This window comes from Pleurodeles waltl, chromosome 12 (assembly GCF_031143425.1).
Source record: "Pleurodeles waltl isolate 20211129_DDA chromosome 12, aPleWal1.hap1.20221129, whole genome shotgun sequence".
NCBI classification, from domain to species: domain Eukaryota; kingdom Metazoa; phylum Chordata; class Amphibia; order Caudata; family Salamandridae; genus Pleurodeles; species Pleurodeles waltl.
In genome coordinates, this window is record NC_090451.1 from 588,558,502 (window position 1) to 588,576,648 (window position 18,147).

Below are 18,147 nucleotides of genomic sequence, written 5' to 3' on the forward strand. Positions count from 1 at the left end.
CAGTGGGAGTTTCAGATGCTCCCCCAGTTTAGGACTGCCCTGTTGTTTCTTCTCTCCTAATAACAGCAGACAGGGTCCTGTGCCAAAAATGTATGCCACTTGAAAGCAGGTGTTAAAAAGGAGAAAGGCTTTTATTCCTCCTAACTTTTTCCACTTTGCATGTGTGCTGCCCTGTACATTACACATACAAAGCAGGAAAAGGTGGAAACTTAGTCTAAGCAAAGTATTTTGTACTGGAAGTGTATTCCCCTCCAGGACACAACATATGCCTGACTGATGCAGACACCTTTGCAGAACCTGCAGGCCCACAGGAGACTGGGGCACAACCAATGTAACGTGCAAATGAGCACTGAGATGCAGCTGACTGACAGCAAAACACCTGCTAGAGAGGTGCAAGTGACTAGACAAGATGCTGATTCCACTACTGTGGACTGATCTATCTGTGGGATGTACAGACGAGAATGCAGCCTCCACTGTTACTAGAGTTAAGACAAATGGTATATCAACTGGCTAGGTGGTGCTTTCCCTCCCCCCTTTCTAGTGGCACAGATAAGAACCACTCCCTGTCTGCTCCTAATACCCTAATACTTTGATGGACTACCAAGCAGGATCATGGCCCATATGTCTTGAACAAGATCTGACTTAATGAGCTCTAAAACAATTCTTGAACATCTGAGAAAATACTCAGGTCTGAGAGCAGTTGCAAAGTATGTCTGAAGTGTAATGGCCTAACTGGGCAGATGTGAACCAATTGTAACGAGTGGTGGTGCTGACTGAAGTAGGGGATCTTCTGGTGGAAATGTCTGTCTGACAGAGTAGATCCTAGAAAATGGAGTGCTGATATGTGCTTCAAAAGATGTATTACTAAATGCGGTGGCAGATGAATGCCTAGTAAAGACTGACTTGACTAAGATCTTGTAGTAAAAACAGAAAAAAGGTGATGCCCAATGGACTTCCTAGACAGGTATAGGGATGTATTTGAAAGATACTTGGGCATAGTCCATCTGACGAAGATGGCCCAGTGTGCTGTAGGTGCTGCTTTTGTGAGGTGATTGTTACTGAATGTGAGAAGTCAGCTAATGACGATCTGCATTGTATGGCAAACAAAGAAGTTGGCTGAATTATTAAATGCTGCAAATCCGTGTGTGGCTTTACAAAACAAATGAAAGAGAACGTTGAATTGAAATTGATGTCCCCAATTTTGCATCCCATGGAGCAGATCTTGCTGACTGAGTCATTAACAGTAAATACACAACTTACTTATGGGCACTAGTCACTCTGAGTTCCGCACTTTACCTCTCTTAGGCATGCCTATAGACACATTCAGTATTTCTAATAAATGAGTTCCTCACATATCTCTGACCCCGTCTCTATCCACCTTGGACGATTTACTGAAAACCATGCTTTTTGTTGAGAGTTACCTCAACCACAAATTTAGTAGGTAGGAATATACTGTGCAAGCTAAAGTGCAGTATGCTATTAGCCCAGATGACGTCTATCTGAATTGGCCCCAGCAATGAGAAAATGAGTTCCTGGTGCTTTTGTCTGTAAACACTAATTGTCAGCCCAGCACAAACAAAGGTGAAATGCCTCCTGATTACACCAAGTTGCTTTCCTGGGCACTGCCTTCACTGTGGTGCACTATGGCCAGTAATGAGAAGTTTATTTTTTTCAGTGGAACCATTGAAGTTCCATATTGATCTCAAGAAAAAGCTACCCCAATGTCTGTTAAAACTAGAAGCAGAGGCAGGACTCCACCCTGAGATACATGATTTACTTAAACAAGTGCTTCTAGTGCCTATTGCCATCCTGAGTAAAACCCTCATTTTGCAGATACACAAAGCCAAGTATAGGGCTCATACCATAGGGAAATTAATAATGTGATTGTCTCCAACTTCCATGTGGTCCCCAACCTTGCCACCATCCTTTCCTGTAAACATGCTAATGCCAAGAGGTGCATTGTGGTTAATCTCTGTTCCGCAATCACTTCCATCCTGAGATATGAGGAGGGACAGTTTCTTTTTCCATTTTTCACATTCTCCTTCCAAGGGTCGAAAGTTTTATGGAGAAGGCTCATACAAGTGTTTACAGTGTCCTCCAAGCCCTAAAGAAACATTTGGACACATTGGTTTTGCCTGAGGTTCTACTTAGGTTCAGTATGCTTATAATTTATTGTTGACTCTATATCATTGCAAGGTAGAACCAATCTACTTCATCACCAAATTGGCTAAGACATGACACCATGACTTCCAAGGAAGTACTGCAATGCCTCAGGCACCTTGATCATGAGATCTCTGCTGGTTAGCATCACTTGTCACCGGACAGAATAAAAGTTGTCTGTATGCTTCCCCATCCCATAAATATTTCCCAAATATGTACATTTCTGGCAGCGGCTGGATACTGTAATCAATGGATTATGGGCTAAGGTCAAACCCTTACAATATAATGTCCAAAAGGATACACCAGAACCGTCAAAATGGTCTGGTGAAGCCAAAAATGCACATGTAAAACTGAAACAAACTTACATTTCTGCACCTGCATTGAGTTTAAATGATGATGCAAATCTATTTACATTGTACTGTCATGAACACAATGGTTTTGCCCTTGCATGCTGACTCAAGGTCATGGGGATCAGAAAAACCATGAGCTTTGTAACCTGCAGTCCTAGATCCAGTCATGGCTGAGCTTCCATTCTGCCTCCATTCTGTAGCTGCAGCTACTAACCTGATTGAAGGCTAGAAAATATTGTGTTGAGTTCCCATGTAACTGTAACTTTTCCCCATGCTGTTATCGCACTCCCTCTGACCACGAAAACCCAGCATCTTTCTACTGCCCAGTTGTCTAGATATGAGATTCTGTTGTTATCTGTCTCTTATTTTACATGTATCCAATGCTCCACTCTAAATCCTACATCCTTGATGTCTACTTTCATTGAGAGACAGCCTCACAATTGCTTGATCATCACTGCCCACATTATTTAACCATTTGTTGATTTGACTGATGTTCCAATTCCCAACTGTGAGTTCATATATTTTGTAGAAGGGTCCTGCCTTCTGAATCAGGAAAGGATGTTGGTTGTGGCTTAGTGCACTGTGTACCAAAAAGTAGCAGGTTGTTGTTTGCCCAATATATAATTAGCCCAAATAACCAAGCTTACTGCTTTACACCAAGCATCTGTTTTGGCTCAAGAGAAGATTATTATTGTATATATGGACTATATGTTTGGAGTGACACATGACGTTAGGCTTCTTTGGATACAAAGATGGTTCTTGACCTCTGCTGGAACCCTGATCGAAAAAGACCAGTAGGTACAAAATCTCCTGAGGGCCTTAGAAGTTTAAGCTGGTAGCAGTGGTTAAGTGTATTGCCACCAACATCCCCATGATGACATGTCCAAAGTGAATGGCAAGGCTGACTTAGCAGCCCGAAGTGCTGCTTTGTGTGAAAGTGTTGATGTTGACATGTATGCCTTATGAACTGGTTTTTCCCTGTGTCTTCTTTAAATGATTTGTCTTTGTTACAGAAGTGGGATTCTGAAATTGAAAAACAATATTGGTTCAAAGAGAAGTGTGAAAGGGACCTTGATGGGGCGTGGCGAGACAGCACTGGGAGAGTGGTTGCATCAAAATTTCTACTTCCAGACCATGCATGGTTGTATCACAGTGCTTCTTTTTTGCTAGGAATGATATGTCACATGCTGAGGCAACCCACTGGTATGCACCATTGTTTTCTTCTACAGCCCCCAAACTATTGCTATTTCTGTGTCACACATTAGTACTGTAATGCTGGGAAAAGCCTCAGGTCCATCCCCACTGATTCCACCTCACCTTTGGGGCCCTGTTGTACATCTCCAGATGGACTTTGTCCAGATGCTGAGGTGCACATTTTATTCCTGTGTCTTAGTGAAAATCTTAGTGCCCTCTGGCTGAGTTTTAGTTGATCCTTGTGCAAGAGAAGAAGCTATTACTATTGCAAAGCAATTACCTAAGGACTTTATCCTCCGGTTCAGTACTCCAAACTAGATATGGAGTGGCTACTGAACAGTCTTAATTTCCACAGTAATGCAGAAGATTTGTAAAGTGTCAGTGATAGATCAGCATTTCCATTGTGTGTACCACCTAGAGTCAGCCAGAAAGGTAGAAAGCAGCGATGATACCATCAGGAGTAAGATAGCGAAGATGTGCTCAGAGTCACAAATGAAATGGCTTGATGCACTACCCTTTGGGGTCCATCACTACCCTTTGGGGTCCATCAGAACCATATCTGCCTATAAAACAAAACGGAGCAACCAAGAGATTTGAATGTGTCACTAATGATGCTGCAAGGCATCCATACAGTCTCTGCTACTAAGTTAGATCTACAACTGAATTATATATATTTTTTTCGGTTTTCTATAGTGCAAATCTAACCAGGAGGTATTGGAGTGCTTTACATGAGCACCAGTTACATTACACAAGGACACTTTTTTTTGGCACAGGGAGATATAGTGAATTGACCAGAATCATAGGATGTTGAGCAGAGACTCAAACCTGGTATCCCAGTTCCAAAGTCAGCAGCTCTGGCCGTAGTGTCACATTCTCTCCCCAATTTGGTTTTGCAATATTGCAGAAAGTTTACATGCTGTCTTCGAGTTTCTGTTCTCAGGTCTAAGCTACCTTACCTAAGCGTCCGATTGAAGACTGCCACTTTCGTTCAACCTGGTGACTAGGCCAATGTGCATGTCCACGAAAGGAAGATTTCCTACCAACCACAGGGGCTGACCTATATAGTTAATTTTATCTCCAACACCACTGCTAAAAGAATGATTCTGACAATGTTGTCAGTCCTCTCAGTGGAAGCAGCAGACTGAAAGATGACTGCTTTTGCTTGTCTGCTCCTAAACCAGCACCAGGTCTCCAATACTCCACTGAAATTCTCCTTGCAGCTGCACAGACTCTAGTCAGTGGGCCAAAACACTTGTACCTACCTTGTTCGTCTGCCTCACCACAGCCACACATTGCCACACAATGCAAGTGCCTCTCATTGGTACTACCTCTGTCTGAGGTAAGTAGGGTTTTGCTGGATATTAGATCCCTCTGTTAGTCTGACCTGCTATCTTAGCGGCTGCCTTGAGCCTCTGGCCATTGGTGGGATACATCAAGGCTGTGGAATGGAGAGTTCTTGAAAGACAAAACTGTACTGTACATGTCCTTGGACATAGCTACCACTTTGTCCATGCCAACAACTTCTAAGTGCTTCTGCTTAGGAAATACAGGCAAACGATTAACCATTCCTCTTGTTGGACCTGTGCCCATGTGCTTGTTGATGTTGGGGAAACTGTGCCTTTGGTTGGGGTGCTGTTTGACATAAAAAACTTGTCTTGATCTGTGCTATTATGGCCAGACTGCTGCAATGTGATGGAATCTTCCATCAGTCCATCCCAGGTCTGGAAAAGTACAATAATCACCTTGGTCATAACGGTCCAATGTTACTCATTATGCTATGAAAAAACTGGGAAAGATCTGCGAGTGCTGCAATGACCATAATCTTTGATGGTGTTTCATCAGCGCTGTCATCATGAGACACACGCTCCCTTAATTTGTGGAACTGGAGCCTATACTTGGGGACACCAGGAGTTGCTTGGGGTCTGTTTGGTTATCTCGTCCCAGTTATCAGATATTCTGCAGTCCACCCTCTACAGAGCCAAAGAGGGTGACATGAGATTCCTGAAACTAACTGGAACTACTCTCTTTCCCAATTCTGGTGTAGGTGAAGCAGTGCATGAGATTCAAAAAGGGTTTGAAATCAACCTGAGGGGCATTTGGGTGCCGATTCTCTGGAATCTTTGGGAACTGGGGAATGAAGATATTTGAATGTGTAATTGAGGTAATACTGATTGTGGTAACACTGCGTATTTTTATACAACTACTAATGTGCTTCATCCTGCACATTTGTGCTAATGAAGGCCCTGTCCACAACCGTTTGCTTGCTTTATATAAGGATAATGGAGATAGTTTTAGATTTATGCAATTGAAATATTCTCACTCCCAGCAAAAAGAGGGAGGACTGAGAAAGTAAAGTCAGCCAATTCCATGCCTTCACACTACTGCTACATTATGAATATGCCAATATCTCAACAACGGTTCACGTGTACTGATGCAATTTGCTCTTAAATGTCAATTCTGTTTTTGTATCAAGTGAAACAGGTATATATTAATCCTAAAATTCCTGTTAAGTTTCATGTATTTCTGAGGTTTAAAAGCAATCCTATTTAGTGTTCTACGTTTGCACATTTCCCTGCATTTTGAGGTAAGTGTAGTCTCATCTTAAAACTGGCACTGCAAAGCCTGGTATTGAGAGAACTGATGAACTGAGTACTTGCTTGTAATATGTTATCTTCTTTGAAGGACTTCTTGCATTTTTTCTTATGAGATGCTTGTACCATCTGCTCATCAGTTGTGCTTGTTTAAGCAGGGGTCTCCAACCTGTTCTGTAATAAGAGCTACTTATTTTCCAGTGAAACACATAGTGAGCTACTGTTACGATCAGTGTTGTAACACTGTCCACATCAGACAAGTTCTGGTTAGTGGCCATCATGTGCAAGAATACTACCAGTCATTACCTCAGTACATTAGGTTGCCTGCAGTAATCTAAATAAGGTTTTGTCAATTTGGAATGCCTCTACATGGGTAATACATAACAGCCATATCTGAAATACCTCTCGCACGAAGATAATAATGTTTGTTAAATGTCTCCGCAATGCTACATGGTTTATCACTCAAATACCAGCTTTAAATATATTTTGAAGGTCAGCCATTGTTCTTCAAATATCAGCTTATGAGTTCTGAAAAAAACACATTTTCATCTTAAATATATACTCTCAGTTTTGGTATAGATATATTTATTCAGCAAGCAAAAGCTTCTAACTTAATAGGCTGCACACAGAAGAGCTACTTGCAGGTAGCTGGAGAGCTTCCAATAGCTCATGACCTACTTGTTGGAGAAGCCTGGCCTAAAGTAACAGCTTTATGTGGTTTGGCTTCCACTCATTGTATTCAAAGAAAGTGTATAAAATGTGTGTGTACCTTATAGATTTGAACATTTACATGCTCAAATGCGATTTGGGCAGATGCTTCGCCCCCTCCCCCCGCCCAGCAGCAGCAGTCGCTGCAACCTTTTATAGTTAGAACATAATAAACTTGGTTTATTATGTTTTTACTAGAAAATTGGGTGGGGCCACTGGTGTGACGGAGGAGGAGTGTACAGCACTCCACCTCAGTGTGCATGTAGGTTTGGCCGGCCACGATGGGCCGGCCAAACATACATGCGCAGCAGGGTTTCTCCAACCGGCACTGTGTTGCCAGGTTGAAGAGAGCAGGCAGTGGCTCCCAGTCTGCCTGGGAGCTTCCTGGCTGGGCGCTCCCAGCCAATCTTAAGGCTTAAGCACCATCAGGATTGACCTCAGAGCAGGCTGGGAGCCTGTGCCTGCAACGACGGAGCAGAGCAGAGAGAATGGAGCGGTGCGGCGCAGGAAAAAGGTATGTTTTATTTATTTATTTATTGTTTTGGGGGGTCCCCCCCACCTTCCACGCCATGCCGCCCCTTTTCCCTCTTGTGAGCTGTGCCTGAAATTATCGATTATTGTCTTGCTTGTGTGATGGTTGTTTTTCCATTAAACTCATTGTTGACTTTTTTAGGCATTTGAAGTACTGTATTTATTTAACATTGATGAGAACTGGGCTATGTTTATGTGCTTGTTATCAACATTTTCTACAGAGGATTGGGGTGAATACTCAGGGCAGGACCATATGAAACTATTCTGGAACAATGCCTGGAGTTTGAGCAGTATGAAAGCTCTGAAGATCAGTTTTATCTGACTAGAAACAATACCTTTTGTTTCAATCTCTTGCAGGATCCGCTTGATCTTGATGTATGCATCATTGTCTTGTAGCTCCTCCAGACCCTGCCACATTGCTCGAGCCACCACAGCGTCATCTCGCCCCAGCACAATATCCAACAGGAATTCAGTCGCTGCACTCTCCTCCTCCTTTATGGCCAAATCCTTGATGCTCTGTTTAGGAGTAAAGGAGATTGTGAGAAATGTAAAGTTTTAAAGATGAAAAATCTAGGAGTGAAAGAGGATAAAGTGGGGGAAAGAAACAGAGGCACACACAGGTAAAGAAAGACAAAGAAAGGGGGAAAGCAGGCAGTGGTGTATTTGGCTCCTTCTAAAGAGAAACCTCTCTTTTCAATTTTTGAAAGGCTTGCTATGAAGGAATCATGCCTACCTGCATTGTCCAATGGAAAGGAGTGGGTTTAATTACATTACTTAGCAAATTCAGATACAGTTGAATGGATTTAACACATTATATAAAATAAAAAGCATGATCTATACATAGTCTTACACTTGATAACATTAACAGATTCTAAACACAACATGAAGAAATTAAGTGTAGCAAAAATATCATAAGATACATTCCCCTCAAACTAACATTAAACTATAAACAGTGACCCAAACTTATCATTTTTTCATGTAACACAACACAGAAAAACACCTTACAGCGCTGTGCTGTGTGAGAGGAAGAGAGCAGGAATGTGCCATATTTATCATTATATGGCACATTCCTGTCCCCTCCTTCCACAGGTGCACTAATGCTGCCTAGTGTCATGTATGGTGCAAGGGTGTCTGTTGCAGCAGGATTGGTTTTGTGCAGGAATGGACAGCTCCCTGCACAAAAAACAATATTTTGAGGTTTTTCCCCATTTCTGTATGAGCTACAGAATGCAGCACAAGTAGAAATCAAAATCAGAAATAAAGATAAGTCTCGTTCCTATGCCATCCCTGGGAAGGCATAGCATGTTGACCTATTCCCAGTTCTACCACTAATGATAAATCTGGGAATGTGCCAAAATCCATGGATGGATGTGTGGGAACACCCACACTCCATCCATAGAATGCCTCCATAGGGCAGAGTTATGCAAAGACACTGTCTGACTAGAGGAACTTGTGTTACTCCGGATTTAAGAAGCCACACAGGGCCACCATGGTGGCCTTTTGTGGCTTGGTGAAATCTCATTTTAGGTTATGCGTAGCCATTTGTCTCCTTCAGTGGCGCAAGGGTGACACAAAACCTTTGATAAATATGCCCCAGTATTTACAATTTTAAGATCTGCTAACGGTAAATCTCTCTCCTTACCAATTCATCAGCATTGTTAATAGGCAGAGGTACTATTACCATAAAATCACTAACTCAGCAGAACCAAGGTATAAATAGGTATTCAGTAGCTTATCGTGCACTATTAGAAATCTAAAACCATTAATATGTATTCGAAAGGTCATACCATTTAATGTGCACAGTTTTCCTCCAGAAACGGAATGGAATGAGAGCACATATTCCATGGTGCACTTTTGATCAAGTAATGAAAAGGAGAGTGTAGCGTTTTAATAAATATTAGAACAATGGAACGTTGGCAGCTCCATTGAAAACAATGGAGTGCTGCAGGCTTTTACTGGCCGGTAAAAGCCTGCAGCGCCAACATTCCAATGTTCGCTTTGTTCACAGCAGCAGGTGTGAACAAAGCCTCACGGAGCCCGAGGGGATTTTAATCCCCTCCGGCTCCGTGAGGAATTTGTTTGACTTAATAGAACATTCTGCCCTGAGTGGCAGAATGTTCTAATAGCCTTAGGACCCGCCGTAGCGGGCTCTACCGGCTATTAAAGGCTCTCTCCCTTGTTAAAGGTCCTCGCGGGCCTTTAATAGCCGGTAGGGCCCACTACGGCGGGTTTTAAGGCTATAATGGAAATGAATGTGCAGTGCTATATTCCCTCAATTAAGTGATCCTTTTCTATTCAGGGGAGGGGAATGGTAAGAGTCAGGGTCCCCGGAGACAAACCCCTTTGAAATATTATGGGCTCATTTTTGGTTTCAAGGAGGGGAGTCCCTTTGTAAATCTTGTGGCTTCCTCCTCCTTCAAATATGCAGTTCATCAGCCACATTTGGGGGTTTTCCAGTGGCAGAGTCTCAGCTTGCTCTGCAGTTGGGAACCATGATTACCAGCACGAGCGCCAGAGGACATTGATCAATGAGTGTTTGGAAGCATGCTCTTTTAATGGCAGCTCTTCTGACATTCATATTTTTTAGGGACCACTATGCAAGAAGGGGCTCTTCCATACAAAACAAGAGATTTGAGGTAAAGAACAGAAGATCTGATCTTGATGAATACCACTGTTTATGTACTGTACACCTTTAAACCCCGCACCAGTGATGGGATCCTGGAGAGATAAATTACTACAAAGTACAGGTGATATAGAGGTTACTCTGCTTGGTGAGCACCATACTTCTGTACATGGTTCCTCATACTGTGCAAATGGCAGACCTCTTAAAAGAGATGTTTTCACATTTAGCCTGAACATAGCAATAGGGAGGGACACCAGAGCACAAGCAGTAGCACTGTAAGCTTCTATAATGTGAAGAACAAACTGAGCGCAGTATGTGGTAGCCGCAGTGCACGCTTCCTTCACGTGCAAACATCATCTCTGAGTTTTCCTAAGGAATGACCTCCAAGATGCTCATCTGATAAAATCCAAGTAGGTGCCAAAGGAAGAGCAATGAGATACATAACCGGAAGTAAAGCAAAACTGATATTGCCTATCTGGGACTTTCACACTCAGAAACAACAATAATACATTTCACATTTATTTTAGCAGTAACATTGAAACTTTGTAATGGCTACTGCAGTTGCTAGGTATCTTGCCCAATCTGATACTACTCTTGTCTATCTGCAGGAAACCTGGCAAAATAATAGTTTAGTTTTAAAAGATGATTTTGTGATAACTAAATCAGCTAATTGTCTAGTAGGATATACCCAAAATTTGTTTGGTTATACTTCTAACAGCTGGTACAATTTACCAATTTGAGGATCCCCAACTAAGTAACAAACGTGTTTTAGCGGTGATACTTAGGGTAGAATGAACTGATTAGAAAAAAACAACTTGGTGGGTAAATGGTTGGGGAAATGATTAGTTAAAAAACAAAGAAGATTGTAACAACTGTATTACATTTAGTAATTCTAGTGCAAAAAAGCAAATTATTGGATGGAAAGCTTCGGAGACGAGGGAGCGAAAATTTATGTAACAGCCCTGAAGCTGAATTGTTAAAGAATAGCAGAACTGAAAAATTGGGAATTTTGCTTTAGCAGCAGATGATGTCAGAAGCATTCTATGTAATAATTTATGGTCATACTTTGGGAAGCAGACCAGCAAAAGAAACCTGGAGTGGAGGCGTCAATATTACTTTGATTATGTAATAACCTCTGTATTCCCTGTTTGACGACTTGGAAATGGTGTCTACTGACCGAGGTAATCATACTTTATTACATAGTACTTATAAAAACCACTTACAAGTACCCAAAAAGTGGTACCTTGAAGATGGGAAGGCCAGAGTGGAAAATGGAAAACAACAGATTTATTGGATATAAAACCAACATAAAGAATGCCCAGGAGATCATAGCATCCACTTTAAATTGCGGTTATATAGTGATTCCTACCCCTGACAGGTCTTTATGGAATTTGATATTAGTAACAAAAGGTGAGTCTTTGAATTTACAATCTAAAAAAAATATCAGGGAACTCAAAAACACATTAAATACTCAGAAAGAAAAAAGGCGCACTAGTTGTACTAATAAATAAACAAACTAAGATACAATATAAAAAGTGTCACCCATTGAATTATCAGGGAATTAGGAAGAAAACTGAATTTGTATCTGAGGAAACTGAAAATAATTAATTAAGACCAGCTGTTGTTTTCCTACAAAGTGCTCCCCGAGTACTGATTAGTAAAACCTATTGGCACATTACTGCCTCGGGTTTAGGGACAACAAAGAAAACATGAACTGTCTCCATTCTGGAAAAACAGTGCAGAGACAACCGCCCGGCTGGATACCGCCGGCAGTATTTGGACCCGGCTGACGGTCATGGATTTCATGCGGTTTGAAACCGCCATGAAATCCATGGCGGTAAGCACTGTCAGTGCCAGGGAATTCCTTCCCTGGCACTGATAGGGGTCTCCCCCACCCGACTCCCTCCCCTACACTCCCCATCACCCCTGCCACCCCCAAAGGTGGCAGGGCCCACCTCGACCCCCAACATCACAATACTCACTCACACACGACACGCACGCAGGCACCACCAACACACATACACGCACACACACCTACATACATGCCAACATCCACACACAGTCAGACACGCACACCCACATCCAAACATACACGCACACATCCATACAGACATACCCACAGACATACACGCACTCATTCCCAAACACACAACACCCCCACAAGCATACACGCACTCACACACCCCCTCTACATACACACAGGCACAACCCCATGCACCCACACAACACCCCTCCACCCCCCTAACGGACGATCGACTTACCAGGTCGGTCGATCTTCCAGGAGGGAACGGGATCCATGGGGACTGCTCCGCCGACACCACACCATCAACAGAACACCGCCACGCCGAATCACAGGACGTGATTCCGTGGGCGTGGTTCTGTTGGCGTGGCGGTGGAGCAACCTCCTCTTCCCCGCCGCCCGCCAGTATGGCTGTTGGCGGCTCTCCGTCCGAAAAAGGACTGAGAGCTGCCAACAGTCATAATACGCCGAGCAGAAAACCGCCACCACTGGCGGTCTTCAGCACGGCGGTCCCTCGCGGCCTTTCGAAAAGACCGCCGAGGTCAAAATTACCCCCTATATCTCATAATACAGGCACCGGTAAATCTAATGATTTTAAAGTGTATAAGGAAACTGCAAATGATCTTGAGGATAACCTAACCTGAACTCTGCTGTCACATATTAAAGGAGCAACAAACATGGCTGCTGCACGTCTGACTGAGTTTCCGGTTCCATTTATAAAATAATTCTGTCGTATGGTTAGGAATTTCTCCTTCGATTATTCAAATCTTGTTTAGCCTTCGGACAAGTTCCACATTCTTGGAAAAGGAGCATCCTTGTTCCCTGATGTAAGAAGGTGTCCCTGCTTGCTCCCAAATGAAATGGTTGTGTTGTTAGACTTCTTTAGAAAGCTATTTAGAAGTTAGAAGAATAGTGGTTCCAATTCCCTGGACTTCTGTGGACCCCACTTAATCATTTCTGGGACCAAGGACCCCCACTGAATCATACTGGAAGTCAAGGACCCCGGCCTAAGCATTTTCAGTTATTTGAACTTTTTCAAACACACAATATACAGAAGCAAGCAACAAATAATGAAATATCTTATTTAATCCATAAATAAATATTACAAAAATCAAAATTTTAATAGTAAGGTTGGTGCTTTTCTAAATTTGATTCATCACCCATACTATATTCTGTTTGATTATTTAAATTTCTAAGCAGTGGCGGACCACCTTGTAGGCTTTCTGGACCCGGAGGGGAGTCCCCGGAACACTGATTACAAACCATTGTTCTAGAACATCTGACAACATAGGTTTAGTAGCAGAACATTATTCCCACAGAGGTATCTGGGTTTGGGTAAAACATTATTTTCTCGATAATACAGCAGTAATTCATTCTATGATTGATAAAAAGATTTGGGCATTCCATTTATAGACTGTGCAACCACATTTGACTAGGTTGATAGGCCGACTCTATTATGTAAACTGGCTTATATGAACAACCTGTAACAAGTTTAATTCTAGAAAAATAAGGAGAGAACTTCAGGAAAGTTTCCTCTTGTTTTTTTATAACATTCTATTTATTTTCGTTAAGATTGTACATACAAAGAGTAAATAACACATATAGAATAGAGACACTAACAGTTTAGTTCACTAACATCTTCTCACATTCAAAGTTTAGACTATTTACATTTTGTTCATACATCAGTGTTTACAGAGAAACTTTGCCAGCCCCCTGACTCTTAACATGCTCCATTGGACAACCTCTGAAATTATACAGAAACTTTTCTGTCATGGAACAATGGTCCATGCCACAGGTCTATTGCATTAACAAGTGAGTTGATTCTGACATTAAATGGAATGCAATGTCTCTCTTGGCTATAAGAAATCCTGCACATTTGGTTCCAACATCTCTCTATCTTACAGCATTCCCACATCACATTGTAGAGTGTATCCAATTCTGTCCTGTATTTCAAATAGTGAGGATCCAAACCTCCTCCTACTTTTATTTAATCTTGTAGGGCTGTAATACACTCAGTGTAGGTATCTGAGCTGGATTAGGCTCATGGAAACTGCCAACATTTTAGAGACCATCTTTGCTTTTACGAAGTCTTTGGTGGTCATTATGAACATGGCGGTAAACACCGCACCGCCGTCAGTGGCGGTAACTACAGCCAACAGGCTGGCGTTCCGGACCGCCAAATAATGAAGCACATGAGAAACAAGTAGCCGTCCATCCACACACCACCATTTTTGTAGTCCCGATGACGACAGAGAAAGCCGTCCTCAGGCCGGCAGAAAGGCCCTACCTGTCAACCAAATAATGAAACACCACACCGCCATCATTTCCGGGGCGGTCACCACCGCCAGGCAAAGTGTGGCGGAAACAAACAATAAAAAAGGAAACGCTCACCAGAGGTACACTGAATCCACCAATTTAGACATGGTGCGAGAGTTATGAAGTAATGCCAGTGCTGCTCCTTGCCATGTTCCTCCACGACCGTGACTGACGACGAAGACGACAACGGTAAGTACCGCAGCCTAGGACACATGGGAAGAAAGGGCACAGTTACACATCCACCCACCCCACCCAGCAACGCACTCCCAACCCCTCCCACCATCCCAAGCCATACATACCATAACAAGATGTACTTACCAGACACAAGCCAACAGATACCTGCACCAATGTACACACCTGCGCACAACCCCCCCACACAGTGGAACGCTGAATAACGTTGTGCCAACAGCACTGCTGGGCACTTAAAATGTATTTGAAGGAACACAGGTAATGTCCACATAAGGCCATAGGCCAGTCCATAGTAAAGTGCCTGAAGGGCAAATATAGCCCAAACTTGACTCCCACGTGTGCAAAGGGTACTCCACTGGAAAGGGGAATCAATGCGGCAGCTAGGCACCTCAGGGAGCAGGGGGTGACGGGGTGGGGACTTAGGTCTGGAAGGGGGGTCTTTGGCTTAGGTTTGGGAGGTGGAGGGGTTTGGGCTTGCCCTTGGAAGGAGGTGGAGTGGGCCTGGACCTGGGGGTGGCAGAGGGACCTTGGGCAACACAGGGCTTCTTCCTCCCTGGGTAAGGGGCATGGGAATGGGAAGGGCGGACAGGGGCAGACTCAGACGAGGAAGGAGTGGACTGGGCAAGGAGATGGGAACATGAAGAGACAAGACGGGGTGGGCCAGTAGGATTAAACAGGTCAATATGGGATAGGAAAAGCTTCTTAGGTGCAAGTGTGGTGCCTGGGGTACATGTCTGGATGTCAGCTTTTGTGGTGACTGCATGAATGGGGCAGCAGCAGTGACTGAGGGTGCAGTGCGTGTGGATGGGTATGGTGAGGCGACAGACAGGGTGGGGGAGGATGACACAGTGGGGGAGGTGGATGTTGTTCTGTGTGCTTTGGTATGGTGGGTGTGTGCCTGCCGGTGGTAGGAAGTGTGGTGCTTGTGTTTGTCTGTGTGCTTTTTGTGTGTTGATCTTTGTGCATGGCTGTCTGAATGTGTGCTTGGGATGGGTGAAGGGAGTGGGGTGCTGGAAGGGGTAGAGGTGGTGGGATTGGGGATGGAAAAACCAGGGACACTGGCTGCTGTTAAAGAGAAGGCCAAAGCCTGAAAAGATCTCTGTAGGGCAGACATGGCACCGTGAATGCCTTCCAGGTATGTATTGCATGCCTGCATCTGGGATTCTAGCCCCTCAATGGCATTCACAATGGTTGTCGGCCCTACAGAGATGGTCCTCAGGAGGTCAATAGCCTCATCCCTGAGGGCAGCAGGGGTGACTGGGGCAGGGGATGAGGTGCCTGGGGTGAAGGAGATGCCCAACCTCCTTGGTGAGCGAGCACAGGCGACTCGGTGGGGAGCAACTGGGAGGGCGGTGATGGTATGGGGGGTGCCGGAAGATGACAAAGAATGGGTGGGCCCAGTAGGGTCTGCCACCACCAGGGAGCTGCCATCAGAGGAGGTATCAGAGTCACTACCTCCAGTGGTAGTTGCCTCCCCCGTGGTACTCCCCTCACCCTCCAACCCACTGGTCCCCTTGGCGCTGGTTGACTCTGCCTCCTTGGAACCGTGGGCTGCTGCATTCGACTCGCCGGTGCCTCAGCTCCCTTGCCAGATGATGCTAATGCACACAGGGACACAAGAGCACAGGGGAGGGAAAACAAAACAAGAAAGAAGTATGTAAAATTCTGAAAGTATGTACATTTTGGGTCACAGACACCCCCACCCAGGTCAGGCACGAAGCCTCAGCAGACACAATTTATGTTATGAATGTGCCCCTGACTAGTAGGCATGACCCCAGAATACACCACTGAAGCCCCATGAAACACGACTCTGAAACACTGTGTGACGTACACCCATGGGAGACCATGCCAAGCCAATGCACTTCCAAGTCCCTAAGGCCACAATGAATACCAGATGACAGAAAGGGGACCCCTCATAGGCCTACAGACCCTGCCAAAACAAGTTATGACACTATCCCAAGGACGTGGAGGGAGGCAGGACTCCAGGGACACACCTGTCTAAGTGCCTGGCACTACAATGCATTCATCCCACAGCACCCAAATACACCCACCAAAGTGGTATCAAAACAGTGTAGATATTCATCCCTTGTGGCTGTTGTGCTGCTTTTAATTGCCCATCCAAATCCGGATAGACCACTGCCAGTAGGTGGGCCATTAGGGGGGGGTCAGGGTCCGACGGGCACCCTGTCCTGCAGTGGGTGCTCTGCTGGTTGTAGACCGACAGAGTCCACACTTCCTTGGTGATGGCTTGCCACAGACCTTTCTTTTGATTGGCGCTGACCTGCATGGGTCACACAGAGTAAAGAAACAGACATCAGTGTGGGTGCCCTGTACACTAATGCCATGCCCTTTCATACTGACATGGCCCATGTAGACATGCATATGAACAAATTACAAGCATAAAGTGCCAGACAACCTACGGCTGGGCAGTCACACATCAAACACACATGCATACAGACATCCGCCACAATCACACACATCTAAGGATGACAGATGGCAACTCACCTGCGCCTCTGGTCGCCCATACAATTTCACATACAGGTGTAGGACCCCATCCAGTGTCTTCTCCGCGGTGAAGGCTGGGGCCCGTTCCCCTGTCACACGAGCCATCTCAGGGACCAGAGTCAGGGCAGAGCAGCAGAAGCAGTAGAGTTCTTCCCTTCTCACAGTGCAGGAGCCAAGTGTCAAGGATCTGTCAAAATGGCGCTAGACACCGTGGCGGTGTGCACGTCACAGCCGGCGGCGATCATGATTGGCCCAGGTTCCCCATTGACAACCATGTAATCCAATGGTCAGGTGCACTGCAGTGAACACTGCCTTCCGCCATGACTACTTACGCCAGCGGAATGAAGTCACTTCCACACTACCATACCTGGATGGCAGAAGGCACCCATTTTCCTTTCACCACATCCCAATTGCCTTACCGGGGGCCTTATCCATGGCCCCATTCTCTCTCCTATTCGTCGATTACTGAGATTATTCCTTGATCCACACATGTAGTCACGGTTGGAAGTGTGTATACAATGTGATGCCATTATGACAGAGAAACCTCAGCACACATTCGCCTGATGGTGTACCTCATTCTTCCTGTGTTTGTGCATTACCTATGTGACACATTTTGACAAGTACAGTGACCTGATGTGATGCAAGTGTATGTTGACACTCAAAATGTGTTCTCTCCTCCCCCATAGGATACAGTCCTATGTGGCTAGGGAGGGCACCATCTGTCTGCAGAACCCTGGTAGATCTGGCCCCTTTGGAGGAACGTCACATCATTATCACCTACAGACTCAATAGAGCTACAATCCATGACCTCTTAATGGAACCTCTGGTTCTGCTCCAGGGTGGCCAGGATCTAGCCCATCCTGTCCTGGGTATGGCGGTATACTCCCGGGACCTCAGATATCACCTCCTGGGCTGCAGCATCCCTCCTTTGGCCACCCCCCTGGGCCACTGATGCCCTCC

At 44.6% G+C, this 18,147-nt stretch overlaps 1 protein-coding gene across 2 annotated transcripts in view; it reads right to left on the reverse strand.

The window, feature by feature from the left end:
• LOC138268268 (NACHT, LRR and PYD domains-containing protein 3-like) overlaps window positions 1–18,147 on the reverse strand; it is a 735,713-nt gene that overhangs the window by 547,231 nt on the left and 170,335 nt on the right. For both annotated transcript variants that reach the window (XM_069217756.1, XM_069217755.1), the window contains exon 3: window positions 7,870–8,050. In XM_069217756.1, the coding sequence (XP_069073857.1) occupies window positions 7,870–8,050 (181 nt within the window). The remainder of the gene's footprint in view (window positions 1–7,869; window positions 8,051–18,147) is intronic.